Source organism: Haliotis rufescens, unplaced genomic scaffold (assembly GCF_023055435.1).
Source record: "Haliotis rufescens isolate VD_foot unplaced genomic scaffold, xgHalRufe1.0.p SCAF_56, whole genome shotgun sequence".
Classification (NCBI taxonomy): Eukaryota; Metazoa; Mollusca; class Gastropoda; order Lepetellida; family Haliotidae; genus Haliotis; species Haliotis rufescens.
The window spans coordinates 2,925,242-2,949,516 of NW_025964290.1; the positions used below are offsets into that span (position 1 = coordinate 2,925,242).

Genomic DNA, 24,275 nt, shown 5'->3' on the forward strand with positions numbered 1-24,275 from the left:
AAACTCAAAAAATAACTTTTTTTAAATCCCAAACTATCAAAAGGCACCAATTCACCACTAGATCTATCTATGTGCCAAGTTTGGTGAAGAAATATGGTGCGGTTTTCAAGATCTGCTCCGGAAACGAGGTCTACCGCCATTTTCAGTCTAAATCAAAGTGGTTGCCATGGAAACTCAAAAAATAACTTTTTAAAAAATCCCAAACAATCAAAAGGCACCAGTTCACCACTAGATCTATCTATGTGCCAAGTTTGGTGAAGAAATATGGAACGGTTTTCAAGATCTGCTCCGGAAACAAAATGTGACGGACGGACGGACGGCACCCATTCCTATATCCCCCTTCCACTTCGTGGCGGGGGATAATAACGCCGTGAGTGGTGATTTAGTAATGTGTAAAAATGGCGACATTTATGATGTACCTAATTTTCAGAGGTTATTTTCAGAACTTTTGCTTGGCCTAAAATGCCAGTGGATGATATCACAGAACAGGGAATGTCCCACATTATTCAAAACTGTGAAGTAGTTGTGTGGGTGATGTATTTTGAATTTTATTCGACTCAAAAGTGAGGGTTGTAGAGGAGGGGCATATATGTCCCTGTGGCATCCAGGGGGGTTAAACTATTTACATAAAAACCTTCGAATCAAGTAATCTTTCTTTCAACACATCTTTATAACGTTGGTTGGTTGGTTTGTTGTTTGACGCCGCATTCAGCAGTATTCCAGCTATATGACGGCGGTCTTCATAACGCATTCTGTACGGGGCGTTTAGTCCTCTGACTCATGCAGGTGTTGGTGGTGGGGTGGGGAGAGGATGGGGTGGTGGGGGGTGGGGTAGGGGGTGCGGGGTGGGGGGTGGGGGAGTGATGGAGTCTGTCATCATCGTCTATTCGGAGGCCAATCGGAGCGCACCTGACCCGGATATATGTCATTCCCAATCCTGTTAGCCCAATTATTTCTCAACATCTCATTATTTGCTATTAAATGGGGAATATTTACCTCTACAGGTATAAAGGTAAGCAGTCAGTCCGCGCTTCATTCACTGGTCGTCTACCCGAAGCTCTGAAGAAATGTTCGTCGTTACTGTCGGTGTCGCGACACTGCTGTCCACATTGTTTGTGGCTCAGGGTACGTATTTCTTGTTGTATATTAGCTTTATACTGTGAGAAAACTATTTCTTTCAAATCGATTTTTTTAAAGCACAGAATTAGGTATATATGTTTTCAACAAAAATAATCCATGGTAACAGATTTCTTGCAAGAAATATTTCTGCTGTAATTTATTTAATTTTTTAAATTCGTCTAATTTTTAAAAGTTTTATTTTCTATTTATTCTGAAGACGAACCTGCCTTAATTCTACAAAGTTGTTTTTTTAATAAAATGTATTTCTGTTAGATGAGCAATCGGCTATACTTACTTTTAACAACTTTTTGTATATATTAAAAATTAAAAAATTATTATTGCTTCCTGTACTGACCAAATCAATACCGTTAGACAAGAAAATAAATTGGTTTGGCCTAAGGTGTAAATATTTAATAGCAATGCGTACCTTCGTTAGTAACTGTTGTATTACCACCCGTGCAGCCTATGAGATCGGTGCAAGCTGGCAGTGCGGGGACACCTAACTGTGCCCTCACCTATTGTTATAGGATACAGGTGTAGTCAGCCGTGGTTAAGTGGGTAACAATAGGGGGTTACCTATAGTCTGTTGCATGTCTATATAGAGAAAATTACTATCTGTCAGATTCATAAAACTTCATATACATTTCAACAGTACATTCACTTTACAGAAACATATATTTCGTAAAATTTCATATATTTCATATTGATAGATTACGTATTGCAAAAATAAATATACATTTCAAATTCAATTTAAAGCAGAAATATTCAGTTCACAATCCAACATATTCAGCCACAGCGTCAGCATATTCAATTGGTGTCAGTCTGCCAGTCAACAAGTTGTCCTTCTCTATCAGGATGTTGTCAGTTTGGAGATATTTCCTTCTCTTTGGTGGCAGTCGCCCTCGGCATGAATTTGCATTAACAATGTCTCTGAACGTGATTGTTCATTCTTGTTAATGTCAATAAATTTAAAGATGTTTGGAGGACTTGGGCCCAATTTCTTCAGCTTGGAGTGCCGGTTTAACCTCACTGTGCTCTCACCCCAAATGTTGTTACTACACCTGTACCCTATAACAACAGGCGAGGGCACAGTGAGGTGTTCCCTGCACTGTTAGAGCAACTAAGGGCCTATGGGCTTTCCGCCAGTCTTGAATCAAGTCTTGATGTGACGCCACTGTCTGCTAACTCACATGTAAACATGTCAGTCACGCGGGTTATGGCGACTCTGTGCACACAATGCCTACGTTTTGCACAATATGTTTTGTTTGAAAGAAGGAACGGAACAGTGTTCTGGGAAACCACCACATATGAAAACGTAATGTTGTTGTAAAATATAGGGTAATAATAATAACATTAATAACAACAACAACAACAAAACAACAACAACAATAATAATAATGCTGTTGGCAAGTCAGTATGGATTCAGCTGATTTTTGCAGTAATCCTGACATTTGACGGCGCCAAACACAATGAATGGGATGAACAGTCTCTACCCATTTGGGGAATCGAACCCGGTTTTACAGATCGCAAAAACGGCGTAAAACTAGCCACTCATCCAGTGTGAGGCAGCGAATTCGCTGTGCAGGGTTGCGCCCCGTCATGGTGATTGGTTCTCATCCCAGATTCAGGACCCCATAGTCCTGGTTGACTGAATCCGTGTTGGGTTGCGTGACTTGACGTGACGTGACGTGACGTGACGTGATTGTGGATGTGATTGTGGATGTGATTGTGGATGTGATGTGATGTGATGTGATGTGATGTGATTGTGGATGTGATGTGATGTGATTGTGGATGTGATACTGATGTGATGTGATGTGATACTGATGTGATGTGATGTGATACTGATGTGATGTGATGTGATGTGATGTGATACTGATGTGATACTGATGTGATGTGATGTGATACTGGTGTGATGTGATGTGATACTGATGTGATGTGACGTGACGTGATGTGATGTGATACTGATGTGATGTGATGTGACGTGACGTGACGTGACGTGGTGTGATGTGATACTGATGGGATGTGATGTGATGTGGTGTGATGTGATACTGATGTGATGTGACGTGATGTGATGTGATGTGATGTGATACTGATGTGATGTGATGTGATACGATGTGATGTGATGTGACGTGATGTGATGTGATACTGATGTGATATGATGTGATACTGATGTGATGTGATGTGATGTGATACTGATGTGATGTGATGTGATGTGATGTGATGTGATACTGATGTGATGTGATGTGATACGATGTGATGTGATGTGACGTGATGTGATGTGATACTGATGTGATATGATGTGATACTGATGTGATGTGATGTGATGTGATACTGATGTGATTGTGGATGTGATGTGATGTGATCTGATTGTGGATGTGATACTGATGTGATGTGATGTGATGTGACGTGATGTGATGTGATGTGATGTGATACTGATGTGATGTGATGTGATGTGACGTGATGTGATGTGATGTGATGTGATACTGATGTGATGTGATGTGATGTGATGTGATGTGATACTGATGTGATGTGATGTGATTGTGGATGTGATGTGATACTGATGTGATGTGATGTGATGTGACGTGACGTGATGTGATGTGATACTGATGTGATGTGATGTGACGTGACGTGATGTGATGTGATGTGATGTGATACTGATGTGACGTGACGTGACGTGATGTGATGTGATACTGATGTGATGTGATGTGATACTGATGTGACGTGACGTGACGTGATGTGATGTGATACTGATGTGATGTGATGTGATGTGATGTGATGTGATGTGATGTGATGTGATGTGATGTGACGTGATGTGATATGATACTGATGTGATGTGATGTGATGTGATGTGATGTGATACTGATGTGATGTGACGTGACGTGATGTGATGTGATACTGATGTGATGTGATGTGATGTGATGTGATGTGATACTGATGTGATGTGATGTGATACTGATGTGACGTGACGTGATGTGATGTGATACTGATGTGATGTGATGTGATGTGATGTGATGTGATACTGATGTGACGTGACGTGATGTGATGTGATGTGATGCTGATGTGATGTGATACTGATGTGACGTGACGTGATGTGATGTGATACTGATGTGATGTGATGTGATGTGATGTGATGTGATGTGATGTGACGTGACGTGATGTGATGTGATACTGATGTGATGTGATGTGACGTGACGTGATGTGATGTGATACTGATGTGATGTGATGTGATGTGATACTGATGTGATGTGATGTGATACTGATGTGACGTGACGTGATGTGATTTGATACTGATGTGATGTGACGTGATGTGATGTGATGTGATACTGATGTGACGTGACGTGATGTGATGTGATACTGATGTGATGTGATACTGATGTGATGTGACGTGATGTGATGTGATACTGATGTGATGTGATGTGATGTGATACGATGTGATGTGACGTGATGTGATGTGATGTGATGTGATACTGATGTGATGTGATGTGATTGTGGATGTGATGTGATACTGATGTGATGTGATGTGATGTGATACTGATGTGATGTGATGTGATGTGATGTGATGTGATACTGATGTGATACTGATGTGATACTGATGTGATGTGATGTGATGTGATGTGATGTGATACTGATGTGATGTGATGTGATGTGATGTGATACTGATGTGATGTGATACTGATGTGATGTGATGTGATACTGATGTGATGTGATGTGATGTGATACTGATGTGATACTGATGTGATGTGATGTGATGTGATGTGTGATGTGATGTGATGTGATACTGATGTGATGTGATACTGATGTGATGTGATACTGATGTGATGTGATGTGATGTGATGTGATGTGATGTGATACTGATGTGATGTGATGTGATGTGATGTGATGTGATGTGATACTGATGTGATGTGATGTGATTGTGGATGTGATGTGATGTGATACTGATGTGATGTGATGTGATACTGATGTGATGTGATGTGATGTGATGTGATGTGATACTGATGTGATGTGATTTGATGTGATGTGATACTGATGTGATGTGATGTGATACTGATGTGATGTGACGTGATGTGATGTGATACTGATGTGATGTGATGTGATACGATGTGATGTGACGTGATGTGATGTGATACTGATGTGATGTGATGTGATGTGATGTGATGTGGTACTGATGTGATGTCATGTGATGTGATGTGATACTGATGTGATGTGATGTGATTGTGGATGTGATGTGATGTGATGTGATGTGATTTTTGGATGTGATGTGATGTGATGTGATACTGATGTGATGTGAAGTGATACGATGTGATGTGATGTGATGTGATGTGATGTGATGTGATACTGATGTGATGTGATTGTGGATGTGATGTGATGTGATACTGATGTGATACTGATGTGATGTGATGTGACGTGACGTGATGTGATACTGATGTGATGTGATGTGACGTGATGTGATGTGATGTGATGTGATACTGATGTGACGTGACGTGACGTGACGTGATGTGATGTGATACTGATGTGATGTGATGTGATACTGATGTGACGTGACGTGATATGATGTGATACTGATGTGATGTGATGTGATGTGATGTGATGTGATGTGACGTGATGTGATGTGATACTGATGTGATGTGATGTGATGTGATACTGATGTGATGTGACGTGACGTGACGTGATGTGATGTGATGTGATACTGATGTGATGTGATGTGATGTGATGTGATACTGATGTGATGTGATGTGATACTGATGTGACGTGACGTGATGTGATGTGATACTGATGTGATGTGATGTGATGTGATGTGATACTGATGTGACGTGACGTGATGTGATGTGATACTGATGTGATGTGATGTGATGTGATGTGATACCGATGTGATGTGATGTGATGTGATACTGATGTGATACTGATGTGATACTGATGTGATGTGATGTGATGTGATGTGATACTGATGTGATGTGATACTGATGTGACGTGATACTGATGTGATGTGATGTGATGTGATGTGATGTGATGTGACGTGATGTGATGTGATGTGATTTGATGTGATGTGATACTGATGTGATGTGATGTGATGTGATGTGATGTGACGTGACGTGATGTGACTGACTGAGTATGGTTTGTCGCCGCCTTTAGCAATATTCCAGCAATATCACGGCGGGGGACACCAGAAATGGGCTTCACACATTGTACCCATGTCGGGAATCGAACCCGGGTCTTCGGCGTGACGAGCGAACGCTTTAACCACTGGGCTACCCGACCGCCCCTGATGTGATGTGATGTGATGTGATGTGATACTGATGTGATGTGATGTGATGTGATGTGATGTGATGTGATGCAACAGTCCTATTTCCGCCATCATTGCACACAAACCCTCCTGAATACTGCACACAGTTTCAGTGAACAGTCGTTGGATTAACAGAGTTCCCCAGTCACGTCTCCACTTACTTTGGTGTTATCCGAATTAAATTCAGTGAAGGGGATTTTATTCACAAAGGAATATTTATATACAATTCCAGTGCCCTACGTGCGCATATGCCAGTTATTTCTAGATGAAAAAATATGGCGACATGGGAACAGTGTGTGAAGCCCATTTCTGTCGTCCCCCGCCGTGATATTGATGTGATATTGCTAAAAGCGGCGTTAAACCTTCCTCACTCACTCTTTGTATAAAGTCCCAGTTTTATTGTCGGGCAATACTTGCTTTGTCAATTTATTCATTGATTTTCATTTTATGTTTCTTTCGTCAGGCAAATCTATCGGAACAAAACTGCGACCACTGGAGGAAATTCAAGAAATACTTTCGCGAGAGAAACGGGATTTGAATATATTTGAGAGAAGCGACCGTAAGATATTGATTATAATATTATACTGAATGTGTAGAATCTCACCGAGCGTCTTTTAGTATCAAATATATCAAGACATATATCTACAATGTAATTATCGCTTGATCTCACCCTAGCGATATCTCCTGTGGGAGCCAGTTTTGGATGATAAACTTATGACCTTGCTCGTATACTAATAGAGTTATCATATCGTAAAATGATTATGAAAATCGATTGGAAACATGAATTAATTGGTTCTGGAGGTGTTATAGTACTTGTTAAAAAGAATCTATCTGCTTATGTCAAGGATACAGAGGTGTTTGACAGTGGAATTTTACTCTTATTGGACAAACAGCTCTTTGGACTTAAAAAAAATATTTTATACTCTTGTGTTTATATACATCCAGAGGGATCAAACTGGTATTCTAATCTGTTAAGACAGTATAAGAATGGTGTAATATACCTACAAGAGAAGCTTCTTGAGGTTCTAATGAAATTTAATGATGTATATATGTTTATTGGTGGCGATTTTAACGCCAGGACGGGAACAGAGGCTGATTTTATAGAGGATGATATTATTGAGTATGTTGAAGGTAATGACGGTTGTTTTGGGGATTTTATGTTAGATAAATTCTCACTGAAAAGATATTCAGTGGATAAGTGTGTCAATAATTTTGGCAGATGTTTGTTAAATCTATGTGCTGTATTAAATGTTCACATAATGAACGGAAGATGTGATGATGATCAGGGAGTTGGTGACTATACTTTCATTGGACATAATGGGGCCAGCTTAATAGATTACGTTTTATGCTCCCAAGAGCTTTTTCCAAATTGCAAAAAGTTTGCTGTTCTTTCGCGAGCAGAATCATCACACCTTCCACCTCATTTATCTTTACGAGCGCTTTATCACAGTGAACGCCACGCTGATAGTAATTCCAAAGATTTGAGCTATAAGTTCAAGTGGGACAGCACTAAGAAAAACTCCTTTTGCGATAATTTACAATCAGATAGGGTTCAAAATTTGTTGGAGGAATCCATAGATGTAGCCTTTACAAACATAGATGAAAGTATTAATTGTTTATCCCGGGCTTTGTGTACGGTAGCAGAAGGAATGCGGAAACTTGTTTGTGGTACTCCAAAAACTAGCAAACCTTGGTATGATTTTGAATGTGAACTCTACAAAAAGGAAAGTTGTAGGGCATTAAATAAATTCAGGACACTTAAGGACACCCAGTCTTTGCAAGAGTATAACTTCGCACGGAATAAATACAAGGCAGTTTGTCGTAAACGAAAAGAAGCATATAACGGAGAGAAATTAAAACTATTAGAAAATTCCATCGAAAACCCCAAAAAGTTTTGGGAAGTGTTAAAAAGTTTAAAATGTACTAACTATACGTTTAATACGATAAAATTGGAAGACTGGTTTAATCATTTTAAGGGATTATTTGACGATAGATCAGAAGAGAATGGCTCAGATGTTAATGATTTTCATAATTATTTCTAGTCAGTTTTGGAAAATACTGTTGAGAATGATATTACAAGGGATATCTTAGATTTACCAATTTCAGAAGATGAGATAAGAGTAAGCATTCGGCATCTTAAAAATAATAAATCTGCAGGAATAGATAACCTTATCCCGGAGTTTTTCAAACACGCTGAAGATTTATTAACGCCATACCTACTGGTAATGTTTAATTTAATGCTTTAAAAATCTTACTTTCCTAAATGTTGGGATGTTGGTATTATCATACCCCTATTCAAGAATGATGACCCAAATATGACTGACAATTATCGAGGTATTACACTTCTTAGTATATTTAGTAAAGTTTTCTTGTATATCATCAATAAAAGACTAGTTTTTTGGTCCAACGCTACAGATAAAATCACTGAGGCACAAGCAGGATTTAGGGAAGGATACTCAACCACGGACAATATTTTTATTTTGTATAGTCTCATTCAGCGCTATATATCAAGCAAAGGGGGTACATTTTACGTTTTATTTGTTGATTTCTCTAAAGCTTTTGATTCTGTGGATAGAAGTAAATTATGGATGTTATTTACCAAGCATGGCCTGAGCAGTAAAATGGTAAAACTATTGTGTAGCATATAAACAATGTAAAAGCATGTATAAGAAATAACGGTGTAATGTCTACCGCTTTTGACTGCAGCATTGGTGTACGCCAGGGATGTATACTTAGCCCTTTTTTGTTTGTCTTCTTTATTAATGAACTAGCTACAGCTGTTCATCAGAACTGTACAGATGGTATACATCTTCATCCAGACATTGTCAAGCTTTTCCTTCTGTTATTTGCTGATGACATTATCATGTTTTCTAGTACGGTGAAAGGATTGCAGAAACAAATAGAAGAATGAGAAGTTCATTGTGATAAGTTTAATTTGAAAATTAATACAAATAAGACAAAAATCGTTGTTTTCAAAAAAGGTGGCAAATTATCAAGGTTTGAAAAGTGGTTATTTAAAGGTCAGTGTTTAGAAGTAGTTAAGGGTTATAAATATTTAGGTGTGTATTTTTCCAATACGTTGGCATGGAATACACATGGAAATAATGCTGCTGTACAGGGAAAGAAAATATTGCTGGGCATGTTCAGTAGTTTAAAAAATGTTGGGGCTGTAAACTATAGAATATACTTCAAAATATTTAACACGAAAATTAAACCCATTCTTTTATATGGGGCAGAAATTTGGGGATTTACACAAATAGATGCTCTGGAAAAAGTTCATTTATATGCTTGTAAGAAATATTTAGGAGTTAAAATGAATACCCCAAACGTGATCGTTTATGGTGAATGTTGACGAGTCCCTTTGTGTATAGAAGCACGTCTGAAAATAATAAAATATTGGATAAGACTACTTAATATGCCCTCCTCAAGATTCCCTAAGAAATGTTACAATATGATGTGTTTGTATGATAGCAATGGCAAAACAAATTGGGTAACCGACTTTAAGGAACCTGCTGAATAATTGTGGTTTTGGTTACAGTTTTAAATTAGAACATATTGCTTATCCGAAATTGTTCATAAATGCTATAACACAAAGATTAAAAGATTTATATTTTCAGTCATGGAATGCAACTCTAACGCGTTCACCAAAGTCCCTGTTATATAGCAGTTTCAAGTCATATATCATTACAGAGCAATACCTGTTCAGTGTTAGCCTTAGACAATTTAGGGTAGCACTTGCAAGATTCCGATGTTCATCACACGATCTTATAATTGAAAAAGGTAGATATCAAAATATTCCGAGAGAAAATAGACTCTGTCCACTATGTGACCTAGGATTAATTGAGGACGAGTATCACTTTTTACTAGTATGTCCGCATTATGATGAACTAAGAAAAGTATATTTACCAAAATATTTTCATATAAACCATTGTACATTTAAGTTTAAACTATTACTGACCACTAGCAACATCGAAACCATAAGAAATCTTTCTATGTACATATATCATGCTTTTATACAAAGAAAATCAAGTTTGGAAAATATATGATTGTACCAATTGCTCCTGTAATCATGATTGTACTATAGGCCTGTGGCCTCCTCAGTACGTTGAATAAAGAAATTGAAATTGAATTGAATTAATTGGTCTTTATTCCTTACAGCTTACACGTATTAAACCCTTTAAATTTCATCTTATAACTGTACATGTATTTCTGCATTCTGATTACGAGAACGAAAACAGAGTTAACCTGCAAATCTTGATTAGGAAAATAGAGTTAACCAACAACGATGAAAATATTAAATAATATAAATGTCATAAATTTGATATAAACGCTCATATTATGTTCATTCCAGGCGTGTATGTATACATGCGTCAAGTCCTTCCTCTGTTTGAACTGTATGTTGGACGCAACGGCCCCGTCATCGACATCCGCCACTTCGAGAACTACGACAGGACCATCAACATCAGCAACGTCTTCTACGTCAGGCCAACACACGTGAGGCACGTGCAGAATGTGGTCCGAGCTGCCCACTGGCTGGGACTACATGTTCGCGCGGTGGGCTACTTTCAGAGTCGCGCGCCGCTCTACGTGGATGAAGGTCACGTGATGCTGGATATCACAGGTCTGGAACGTCATGACGGACCCAAGCTGCAAATAAACGAACCGGTAATAAGCTTATAATTCTTATAGAACACACTGATAAACTGGTATTTCAATTACGAGTTCATTCTTATAGATAAGTGATTCCTTGGCGTTTGATTGGCTAACCAAGAAATGTTTTCTTGTCTTTTGTTTCAATAAACCTTAAAAAAAGTAGGACACGCCCACTAGCTTTCTAACATTTCCTGATTGGCTGAAAATAGAGTGGGCGGGGCTTGGGTTGCGTTATTAAAATAAACAATATCACTGATTTCTTTTCGATGTCTACAAGGTACCGTCTACAAGTGTTGATGTTAGTGATTAAATAAGCGTTCTGTGAATTATTTTTTTGACGTGTTCATAAGAACTGACTTCAACATAACATTATGTTTTGTGTTTTATATTGTTTTCAAAAACTTAAACCTCCATTAACGTAACCAAATACTGAAGTAATTCTTAAATAATCACAATGTTCGTACACAGTAAACACTCACAAAGTCATACACTTCTTACGGCGAGAGTGAGTGAGGTGGATCTGACGCCGCTTTTATCAATTATTGAGCTATATCATAGTGTGTCACTATACTGGGGGGAACCCAATCTTCGCGAGACAAGGGAGCTAACTGACACCAACTGTCTACAAACTAGACTATTATGGTCAGTTAACTCCCTTGCCTCGGAAAGATGTAGTCCCACGAACCTACATCATAGCTTTGTCACAGGCATTCTTAAATATACGAGACCGTCTCCGTGACTGCGAGATTTGCAAGATTGGATGCGGATCTGTTCAATGATTAATCCGAATGGGCTGCACTCCGGTTGTTGCCGTGTCCGTGTTCGTAAAGCCGCCTCCGTGGTCTAGTGGTAGAGCGTCCGCCCGGAGGCCGAAAGGTCGTGAGTTCGATCCCCGGCTGCGTCAGACCAAAAGACGTTCAAAGATGGTACTTATTGTTACTCTGCCTGGCACTCGGCATTAAGGGGCTAAAACAAGGACTCTGGGTCAGTATACTGTGTCTGGGTGGGGTATTCATGATGGTGAGGTGAGGTGAGGTGAAATTGGGTTTAACGTCGCGTCCAAGATTATTGCACTTATATAGCGACGTGCATGTACGTGTGTATGTTTGTGTGGCTGCTTGTACTAGTTCGGACTGATGCCGATTTATAGTGCTAGCCCACTGAGATACCATGCACAGCATACTGACTCCGAGCCGACCAGTCCTTGTTTTCGCCCCTTAATGCCGAGCGCCAGACAGGGTAACAACAAGCACCATCTCTTAACGTCTTTTGGTATGACACGGCCTGGGATCGAACCCCCGACCTTCCGCTCTTCGGGCGGACGCTCTACCACTAGACCACGGAGGCGGTTGTCTTCAAGATGGACTGCCGCATGGTATCACAGAGGAGTAGCACTATGAATCGGCATTAGTCCGGTCTAGTACAAGCAGTCACACACACGTGCATGTACGTCGCTATGTAAGTGTAATAACCTTGAACGTGATGTTAAACCCCTTTTCACCTCATCTCTTTAAATATACATTATCCTGGTTCCCTGTGTACGCTACGCTGGCGCAAGCTATATGTTTCCTATTTGTTTCAACAGACTGCCACACGCGACTACCACACCGTCACGTCCATGAGCGGCGTGTTCACCTACGAGTTAAACGCATTCCTCGTGCGACAACGTCTCACCTTCCATTCGGAGCCCATCCAGGTGAACGGAACTGTCGGGGGCATGGTTGCCGCGTCCTCACACGTGAGTTGTCTCCCTTTGGTCGTGCGCGCTTCGAACCACATCCGTGATCAAATCCGGATGTTTTTCTTGTAGGTTACAGTGAGATGCGAGTGAAATACATTCGTGACAATTCATGTCTTTCCGAGACAAACTGGATGGCATTCTTGTATGTTACTGAAAGAAGCGTGTGGTGACGAATGCCCCTATAAGTTGAAATATTGATGCAATCGGCGTTACGTTTCCGTAATGTTTCAGCATAGGTCAGTGTCTTCATCTCAAGCTGATTGAAAAATATCAACCAATGTTTTGATTTTGTTTTTTTTGTTTATTTGTTGTTTAACGCCGCACTCAGCAATATTCCAGCTATATGACAGCGGTCTGTAAATAATCGAGTCTGGACCAGACAATCCAGTGATTGATATCATGAGCATCGATCCACGCAGTTGGGATGCCAAGACATGCATGAACCAAGTCAGCGAGCCTGACCACCCGATCCCGTTAGTCGCCTCTTACGACAAGCATGGTTTGCTGAAGACTTATTCTATCCCATTTTCACGGGTGACAAATGTTTTGAATATTATTTTATGTTATGAAATTAATAACTTAATGTGTAATATTTCATTGTCAATAAATATGTCCTATTAACAAGAATCTAAATGTGTAAATAATACTGCTTAATACTAATGTAAATTATTTACACAAACAGCTGCATAAAACACAACTGCATGAAACACAACTGCACGCGCAACGAAAGGAACTACGCATTTCGTCAGCATTAAAAACGCCCCTTCAATTTGATAATTTGTTTTATTAATAGACATGCATGTGGCCTCACTTGTGACCTTTGACCTAGGGTTCAAGCTGGGATGGACCAACCATGAGCGGCTACGTAGTTGAGATGAGGATAATTGACTCTCGGTCTCGGCTCCGGACATTCACGATCGAAGACGATGGTGACGTCATGAAGGCGCTCATGTGTAACCTCGGCGTCTTCGGGATCATGTATGACATCACGCTGAAGGTAAAATGGTCTGAATTGCACTACGACAGTAAAATGAGGACTAAAGATATATTATTTTCGATTAAATTCTTTCAAGGAAATATTTTGCATCGCTCACATTTCGTCACGACTTTTCAATGAGGATAAAACACTTTGTTTCGGTCAATGAATTGTTTCGATCAAAGAGAATTTCCTAGGAAACAGTTCTAAATTCAATTTTGGTTTTCAATAAAGTTGACGAAAAGAGCATGGTTATTGTCATGTTTGTCAAATACGTTATAGTAAAAGTTAACACAATAAAAACAGGTTGACATTTCTTTCGTCTCCCCTCACCAGGATCGTGCTAGAGTTACGCCCCCTAGCCGGGTCATGATCCGTAGATTCTTCCTGATCATGACCCTTTTTTGATCAGCACGCCCAAATGGCTTCAGGAATCCACCGAAGCACGTCAATCTACACGTAATATTACAGACATGCTGTTCAAAGCAGCGTTAAACCCAACTTACTCACGCATTTACCAGCTTGGTGTCAGTGATCTTATGGATGCTGATCGTGCAAGGCTTCGTTGTCATGGAAACACAGAATTGTTATATAAAATTTAATAACATTGTGTTGTCTACGGCACGTGGTACATACATTACACTGGAGCATAATATTGGTACTCGAACATCGGATATCTCGACTTTCATAACTCAGACGTAGTTACGACCACCCGATTCTTTCATATTACTATAGGTAATAAAAGATTAGTATAGTAATATTAAAGAATCGAGTATACCTTAACTTCTATTAAGTAGTATACATTTGCCGGTCCTCGGGACTTCAAGTTAATGAGTGAGTATTTTTACGCCGTATTTAGCAATAGTCCAGGAATGTAACACCAGAAAATGGAGACACCAGAAAATACACTTTAACCAGGGAGACCATAGAAACACTATATAGACTTCGTGCTTTAACCTTGCAAGGAATCCAACTTTGACCTTCGGAGTGACAAGCAGGTACATGAGTGAATTGGGTTTAACGCTGTCCTTAGCGAACGCTTATACCACGTGGCTACCCCACCTCTCCCAGACCTCGAGATTCAGTTTAATAAGAAACATATCAAATCATTCATACAGCATCATGAGTCGCTTGTCCATCACAGGTATTTCCAATGAAAATAGCCAAAGTTGAAAATCAGTTCCTGACAATAGAGGACCTCTTTTACAACGCGGAGGCACTGAAGGCCGTTGTGACGTCCAAATTCCTGACAGAACCTGCCTGGTACCCATTCAGCGGAATCTCGGACAGCGAGGCGGAAGAATACGCCCGGACCGGAACTATACCTAGCAACTGGACCGCCAAGAAAGACGTGATGTGGTTGAGGTATGTCCGCCAGGGAACTATTTCTCCTCGACAACCCTGCACAGTGGAACCCCGTTAAATTTAACTTACTTTTTTCTATTTTGATTTTTTGGCAAAAACACACACCCAAAAATAAAAATCAACTTATTTATATTGTAATATTTGGCACTCAACCTCTCTTTGAGTGTTTCTCTAAAGTGATCTTTTCTTTCCATGGTATGAAAACTTTGATACTAAAGAAGACACTTTTACCCGCCTTCGTTTTGGCTTGTATGTGGGATATACACATAAATAAGCGAGGTTAATATATATATATATATATATATATATATATATATATATATATATAATGCCGGGGCCAACGCGTGCAAATTATTCTCACGCGATGTGAAGCGGACATAAAATCGGACGTGGTTGTCGCCAATAAACAACTTCCTATTTAATCATATGTACGAATCAAATTAAATCATCCTTCAATGTCATGGTAGAAAATCCTTTATATCTGCGCAATTCATTGATAAATAGTTACAAGAACGTCAATGTCGACACATCCTGTCCAGGGGGATAAGGCAATGCCTCTGCTCGCACTGGTCTGTTTCTAGTCCGATACTGAATTTGTCATCATTGTTTTGGATGTAGCGCGCTGATGCCAGAAAAGACATGACATGGTTATATATCCCGAGTAGACTGTATTGTGGCTGTACAGGTATATAAACATATGTTGCAGGACAATCGAACTGGTGGAGGATGTAGACCCGTCCCTCATCCAGGGCCCCGTGTTCCTGCCCACTAAGGGGGCGCTGTCGGGGGGGAACGTCACTGGTCTACTGCGGGGCAGGGTAGAATGCTTGCCGTGTTATTATCATCATGTTATCCTGTTATTATCATCATGTTATCCTGTTATTATCATCATGTTATCACCAAGTTATCTTATTATTATCATGTTATCACAAGTTATCATCATGTTATCCTGTTATTATCATCATGTTATCATTATGTTATCCTGTTATTATTCTGTTATTATCGTCATGTTATCACCAAGTTATCATCATGTTATTATCATGTTGTTTCAATGTTATTCAGCCGAGAAGTTGTACAATGTGCAAAGCACAATTCTGGTATTTTAGTGTCACCCGCCGTGATTGATTGATTGATTGATTGATTGATTGATCGATCACTCACTCACTCACTCACTCACTCACTCACTCACTCAGCTGACAAGGGGCGCGGGTGGACCAGTCGCAGATGGCGGGTATAATGCGCTGTGCTGAGTTGAAGGGTTGATACATGATTTAATGAGTTACAATTACTCCCAATGTGAGTGAGTAAATCAGCAAGTTTGAGTCTCAAATATCTGGAAACGTTGGCAATCATGACATGTCTCACCCATTGACGTGAAGGTTGAGGTGAGGTGAAATGGGGTTAACGTCGCGTTCAAGATTATTGCTCTTATATAGTGACGTGCATGAACGGGTGTGTGTGAGTGTGGCTGCTTGTACTAGTCCGGACTTATGCCGATTTTATAGTACTAGCCCACTGAGATACCATGCCGCAGTTTCACATGGATACCCCACTCAGACACAGTAGACACACTTTATGGGTAACAACTTCTTTATTTACTTTTATCAATAAATTGTGTCTAATTTTTCATTCGTCAGCTCTAAGTAACGCCTATCTAACAATTCCTGTGGAAGGCAGTTTGACAAGATTTGACCTTCTTTATAAACCTCCAGTGACGTCATCCTCTTGTTCTCTGGTCGGGTTAAATCTCAGAAACAGGGACGCTGTAATATTCCCGGGATTTTATAGGATATTCAAGTCATATTTGCTATATAATTTGTTATAATATCCGATGGATTTTATATAATGTCCTGGGTATTTTATTTAAACAACTTCGGTTCAGATTGTAACATGTAATGAAATTAAAATCAAATGCCAATTATTTTCATTATATTCCCGAGGATCGAACACACAACCTTCGTATCTGTAGCCCAGTGAGTGTACCACAAGGCTACAGAGGTGTTGATCAATCACAATGTTTTTAGAATGTCCTTTTCAAGATCCGTATACCAGCAACAGATATTTTACGCCCGTTTCCTAATGTTCTTGGAAAGTATATTCGAAACATAAAAATGTTGATAAATGTTGTTTTAAGTTTCTTTTTTCGGTTCATAAGTTAGATAAAACACTTCCCCTCGGGTTGTTGTGCTATTTAAAACCCTTTCCCTCGGAAAATCCCTCGGGATGCGGGTTTTAAATATCATAACAACCCACGGACGTGTTTTATCCTATACACAAAACAGGGCAAACTGACCTGGAGAAGAGATTAAACATCTGTTTTGAACTGCAACGGGACTATTTCGGACAGATTTAAAGCGCACGGCACTATTTCAGTGTTATGTATGCTTGGCACTATGTGTAGATACCCCTGTACATTGAGGCCCAGTTTAGTTGATAATGACACCCTTTGGTGTTTCAGGCAGGCGTGGCTATCCCGCGGTCCCTGCCCCGTGTGAGCTACCACTACCTCATCGACGCCTTCGCCACCATCCTGCCCCCCAAACACGGCAAGGAGACGAGCGCGGCCTTCATGATGAATATAGACAAGGACTTCGACAGGCCGACCCGGGCCGTGCAGGTAGGTGTGGCTTTAAGAGATGCTAGTCACTGATAAAGTGGGTGAGGCGAAATGGGGTATAACGTCGCTTCCAATAATATTGCACTTATATAGCAACGTGCATGCACGTGTGCGTTCGTGCGTGCGTGCGTCTGCTTGTACTAGTCTGGACTGATGCCGATTTTATAGTGCAAGCCCACTGAGTTATCATGTCGCTACGCGGATTCATACAATTTGCGCATCGGTTTTTCGATTCATACCTCAATGAACCGAAATAAATACACGTCAATCCTTAACAACGGTACTTCAAGCCTATTGTTTACGTCTTCCGCACGGATGTGCTGACGTCATTCAAATCTCAATCGTGACATGAGGTCGGAATGATGTCACACTAGAAACAGCGTCATAGATGCGAAGATTCATTAGACAGTTGTTTTCTAAGACGATCGCAACAATACGACATGCTTGCGACGTTCTGCAACAATACGACATGCTTGCGACGTTCTGCAACAATACGACATGCTTGCGACGTTCCGCAACAATACGACATGCTTGCGACGTCCCGCAACAATACGACATGCTTGCGACGTTCCGCAATAATACGACATGCTTGCGACGTCCCCCAACAATACGACATGCTTGCAACGTTCCGCAACAATACGACATGCTTGCGACGTTCCGCAACAATACGACATACTTGCCACGTTCAGCAACAATACGACATACTTGCGACGTCCCGCAACAATACGACATACTTGCGACGTTCCCCAACAATACGACATCCTTGCGACGTCCCGCAACAATACGACATACTTGCGACGTCCACCAACAATACGACATACTTGCGACGTTCCGCAACAATACGACATGCTTGCGACGTCCCGCAACAATGCGACATGCTTGCAACGTTCCGCAACAATACGACATGCTTGCCACGTTCAGCAACAATACGACATACTTGCGACGTCCCGCAACAATACGACATACTTGCGACGTTCCCCAACAATACGACATCCTTGCGACGTCCCGCAACAATACGACATACTTGCGACGTTCCGCAACAATACGACATACTTGGGACGTCCCCCAACAATACGACATACTTGCGACGTTCCACAACAATACGACATGCTTGCGACGTTCCCCAACAATACGACATGCTTGCGACGTTCCACAACAATACGACATGCTTGCGACGTTTTAATAGGAACATTAAAGATTTCAATCAGAAGAATTCCTGAATAATCGATGACCTCATTGTGAAACACCCAACTTATTTTACCTCCGTCACAAAAGAGCTCCCTGTCTTTGAGTCGTAAGGTAACGTTGCGAAAGGTTTATGAGAACTTCATGAATAGAATGGCAGTCGTAATTTAAGTCGCTAAGATTTGTCTTAGCTAAGACAGCTCCGTGAATAGGCCGCCTGGACGTAATGTGGAAAGAAGAACAGGTCGAGGTGATACAAGGGGTAACCTCGTTTATACGGATGACATGGCATTACTGGTCATCATAGTTTACCATGCATCAGGTCGAGGTACAACATGTAACCTCGTTTATACGGATGACATGGTATTGATGGTCATCATAGTTTACCATTCATCAGGTCGAGGTACAACATGTAACCTCGTTTATACGGATGACATGGTATTGATAGTCATCATAGTTTACCATGCATCAGGTCGAGGTACAACTTGTCAACCTCGTTTATACGGATGACATGGTATTACTGGTCATCATAGTTTACCATGCTTCAAGTTGAGATGGTACAAAGTGTCACCTCTCTTAACCGAAACATTTATACTGAATCACGAATAACTTGGTCCAACCGCGATAGCTTAAACACACGTGATAGTCATTTAGAAATAGCTTCAATGAGGTCATCTGATGGTCATCAATTATTTCAAATTTAATAAGTTTCAAAACCCAAAGATGATTATTTATTGTCAGAATTTATATATATTTATATATATATATATATATGTATGAAACTGATATAAAGAAGATGATGGACTAACGTGGACTTTATTATTTTATTATATATATATATATATATATATATATATATATATATATATATATATATATTGCATCTGACCGGAATCAAATCGATGTAAAGCGAGTACTTGTCAATCTGTTTGGTTGTTTAATATTAAATGCCTATACTTTGTTGCACGTGCAATAATCCAGTCTCGCAAACGTGTTCCCTTCATACTGTTAACCACAGGTTTGTTTGTTTAAAGCCACACTTAGCAACATTCCAGCTATATGACGGCGGCCTACAAGTAATTGTGTCTGAACCAGACAAGCCAGTGATCAATATTGTGAGCAACATTTCACGCCAACGCAAAGAACGTAATAATGTATCAAATGTATATATTTGTCAATTACTGTTTTCAGTTCATCATTGAGGAGTCAGAGCGACAGATCCGGCTCAACGGCACCACCCCTGTCAACGCCCTCCTCCCTCGATTTGTCCTCAACGTCGACTGTCTCCTCTGCCCCGCAAACAACGCCTTCAACGTCGCCGGAGACACCGGCAGGTCCTTCGTGGTCGACTTCCTGGCGCCCCCATGGCAAGCTGGCTTCTACGACATCACCATTAAGGTAATGCTGAAATTATAACAGTGAACAGTAAAGTCTTTCACGGGCATTTAGAAGTTGGAAGTACACGAAGACATAGAGGATATTTTTATGTGTTTTCTCAAATACCACTTTTATCTCATCTCGTGAAGTGGGGAGAGTATAATATTTTCACGAGTGACTGAGAACTTGATCTATCGTCACTGATAAATTCCAGTATTTCATTCATATGTATATAATAAATGGCACTTTTACAGACAACAACTTCTGTATTGTTTGTAAGGATACTTCAGGCTACTTCTTGCAAATTCAATGTCATTACAAACAACAAAGAAGCTATACAATTGCCGAGTTGCCCGTAAAGATCGGGGGTTAAATAGGGAGCCGGTCTTCAGCAACCCATGCCTGTCGTAAGAGGCGACTAACGGGATCGGGGGGTCAGGTTCACTGACTTGGTTGATGCATGTCATCGTATCCCAATTGCGTAGATCGATGCTAACGATGCTGAAGACTTGTGTGAAGACTTGTGTGGTCATTTCTGTTACTGATATATTGAAAATGTGTATTATATACTATTGCAAAACGTTGCACCACCATTTCAATAGAATATTGTAATACTTTTACATTCCTTCAATCGTATCCCAAATTCGTGGATCGATGCTCATGATATCAATCACTGGATTGTATGGTCCAGACTCGATTATTTACAGACCGCCATCATATAGCTGGAATACTGCTGAGTGTGTCGTTAAACAACAACCAAACTAACAATTGTCTAGTCTTCATATCATAATCTATCCCCGTTAATCCAGACTGTACTGTATCTGGATTAATGAATGTCCGGATTAACGAATGCCCGGAGTAACGAACCATGGGTACGAAGTATGATCGCTTCTGATACATACAATTCATCCATACAATAAGAGTTCGGTATGATGGGGTTCCGGATTAATGACGTCCGTACTATCGGGGTTTCACTGAATAAACAAACTGCATGTAGTTGTAGATATAGGATCACAGCGTAGTTTGAAGCCATCATACAACGGGCACACTATGACTGGGCCTTACTGTAGGATCAAACCAGACGTGTTAAGTGGACGAACCTTCTACCTCTGGACCAATCTGGACCAATAATACCTAATGTCTCACATATATCGATACATTACGTCTCACATCTACCAATACCTTGTCTCACATCTACCAAGACCTTGTCTCACATCTACCAATACCTTGTCTCACATCTACCAATATCTACCAATACCTTGTCTCACATGTACCAATACCTTGTCTCACATGTACCAATACCTTGTCTCACATCTACCAATACCTACCAATACCTTGTCTCACATCTACCAATATCTTGTCTCACATCTCCAAATACCTTGTCTCACATCTCCAAATACCTTGTCTCACATCTCCAAATACCTTGTCTCACATCTACAAATACCTTGTCTCACTTTTACCAATACCTTGTCTCACATCTCCAAATACCTTGTCTCACATGTACCAATACCTTGTCTCACATCTACCAATACCTTGTCTCACATCTACCAATACCTTGTCTCACATCTCCAAATACCTTGTCTCACATCTACAAATACCTTGTCTCACATCTACCAATACCTACCAATACCTTGTCTCACATGTACCAATACCTTGTCTCACATGTACCAATACCTTGTCTCACATGTACCAATACCTTGTCTCACATCTACCAATACCTTGTCTCACATCTACCAATACCTTGTCTCACATCTACCAATACCTACCAATACCTTGTCTCACATGTACCAATACCTTGTCTCACATGTACCAACACCTTGTCTCACATGTACCAATACCTTGTCTCACATCTACCAATACCATGTCTCACATCTACCAATACCTTGACTCACATCTACCAATACCCTGTCTCACATCTACCAATACCTTGTCTCACATCTACCAATACCTTGTCTCACATCTACCAATACCTTGTCTCACATCTACCAATACCTTGTCTCACATATATATCTCCCGTGCCTAGTTGCAGCTGACCTAACATCGTGGGGATGAATAGATACGTCTCATATATATGTATCAGTACCTTATGCCACTGATCGTGTAAAACACTGGTCACGTTGTTAGTTAACTACGCTTATAACGAAGTCGAATAAAGCGAAATAATATTGAATATTGCGTCACAAATATATGAATAGCTTTCGTCTTACATTATCGAATACATTACGTCTCACATATATATCTATATCGCGCGTCTCTCTCTCTCTCTCTCTCTCTCTCTCTCTCTCACACACACACACACACACACACCCACACACCCACACACACATATTAATACTTTACGTCTCACATATACATCAGTACCTTACCTTATATCAAATAGTGTCGAGTCAGTAACAATAACGCCAAGGAGTTACATCTCTCACTCCGTCCACAATTCCAAGTAAGCCACCGTCAGCTATGTTGACAAGACGAGCAAAAGCCTCGACAAACACGAACATGTGGGTAATCATGACCTGGATAGCGGAATCTCGACGCCCTTCAGAAGTTCACGCTGACTCACTGAGTACAGTCCCCTTATACCGCCTGCTAATTCTCTGTTTTTCTCTCCCCTCAGTTTATGACAGCGTTTGAGAAGGAGGATATCCGCCCCCACTGGCCTAAACGGTACGACAATATTCCTGGAATCATACCGCATATTCGCCGAGTGTACGGAGATAACATCCGGGCTTTCCTGGCTGCACGTGACCAGGCGGCAGTGGATCCATGCGACATGTTTATGAATACGTATTTATCTGAAATTCTAGGTCACACCATAAAGTTCTGCTGAAGACTTGTGTGGTCATTTCTGTTACTGATATATTGAAAATGTGTATTATATACTATTGCAAAACGTTGCACCACCATTTCAATAGAATATTGTAATACTTTTACATTCCTTCAATCGTATCCCAAATTCGTGGATCGATGCTCATGATATCAATCACTGGAATGTCTTGTCCAGTCTCGATTATTTACAGACAGAGATTGGTGAGTGTGGCGTTAAACAACAAACAAAAATAAAAAAAACATTCCCACAATGCGTATGTCCTTGCTTTTGTTGTTCAACATTAATTCAAGGTCGAAACGTTCTTATATTTCCAAGTTTCGGGCACGCCAGAAACATTTGACTGTGTGTTCAAATCCCGGTTCGCTCCGATTATGTTTCTAGGTTTGTCAGTTTGTAAAATAATGTTGAGTACTGAGTGAGTGAGTGAGTAAGTGAGTTGGGTTTAACGCCGCTTTAAACAGTATTCTAGTTATATCGCGACGTGCCAGCTTAATGTGGGAGGAAAGCCTGAGGTCATGCAGGTCTCAGACGTTTACCACTTCGGTGAAACCCACGAACATGGGTATGGTGCTGACAAACCTAGAAACATAATCGGGGCGCACCGGGATTCGAACCCACAATCATAGGTTTCTCGCGTGCTCAAGGGACGCAACTCTGCACAGCGAATCGCGGGGCCTTAGACGACAGGGCCACACGTGCCCTCTGAGTACTGATTGGCTCACGTGATCTTGATAAAATACTACGTATCCCGCCTGAGAGGAAATTACATTTCTGAGCGGTAGAATATATTCCTTATACCCCGCCACAAAGAATTCAGCTAGTCTGTCATGCAGACCCTGAAACAGATATATCCAATAAAGCCCATGCGAGTCTATAATGGTTGGCACGTCTAGATTACTGCAGTATAAGATGAAGAGAGTCTTATTTCGTTATAAAGATATTTTAACAACTGTTTTTCTCTGTAAGATATGTTCATTTCAGAGACTGTCAGAAAACAGGCTGCACGTATATCTCTGAGCTGCGGAACAAACCCCTTATACCCCGCTACGAAGCAAACTTAAAAGCTGCGCGTTGTTTCCGAGTCAATGAAAGTCACGTGACACAGCACCAGCTAACCTCAACTCAAACAAGTGT

At 40.5% G+C, this 24,275-nt stretch overlaps 1 protein-coding gene and 1 long non-coding RNA gene across 3 annotated transcripts; one reads left to right on the plus strand and one right to left on the minus strand.

Annotated features, from left to right (window-relative positions):
* The first annotated feature begins 936 nt into the window (after positions 1–936).
* On the plus strand, positions 937–23,422 carry LOC124141685. The gene is made up of 10 exons (XM_046509733.2): positions 937–1,125; positions 6,864–6,959; positions 10,752–11,065; positions 12,639–12,791; positions 13,624–13,791; positions 14,915–15,135; positions 15,842–15,953; positions 17,594–17,752; positions 20,129–20,335; positions 22,929–23,422. Exons 1-10 carry the CDS (start codon positions 1,068–1,070, stop codon positions 23,139–23,141), a joined length of 1,701 nt encoding a protein of 566 aa, XP_046365689.2. The 5' UTR covers positions 937–1,067; the 3' UTR covers positions 23,142–23,422.
* On the minus strand, positions 10,530–22,933 carry LOC124141686. 2 transcript variants are annotated; one of them, XR_006862058.2, is made up of 5 exons: positions 22,681–22,933; positions 20,120–20,341; positions 13,606–13,785; positions 12,728–12,944; positions 10,530–11,047 (listed from the first exon to the last, which is right to left on the minus strand). It is a non-coding gene; the product is annotated as an uncharacterized LOC124141686 (long non-coding RNA). The 2 variants fall into 2 exon arrangements; XR_006862059.2 differs by lacking the exon at positions 12,728–12,944.
* Positions 23,423–24,275: the final 853 nt, after the last annotated feature.

Coding starts and splice junctions, on each gene's coding strand:
- LOC124141685 (XM_046509733.2), top strand. CDS start 1,068: ATGTTCGTCGTTACTGTCGGTGTCGCGACACTGCTGTCCACATTGTTT. Junction 15,954..17,593: donor CTGGTCTACTGCGGGGCAGG/GTAGAATGCTTG, acceptor TTGGTGTTTCAG/GCAGGCGTGGCTATCCCGCG. Junction 17,753..20,128: donor GGCCGACCCGGGCCGTGCAG/GTAGGTGTGGCT, acceptor TACTGTTTTCAG/TTCATCATTGAGGAGTCAGA.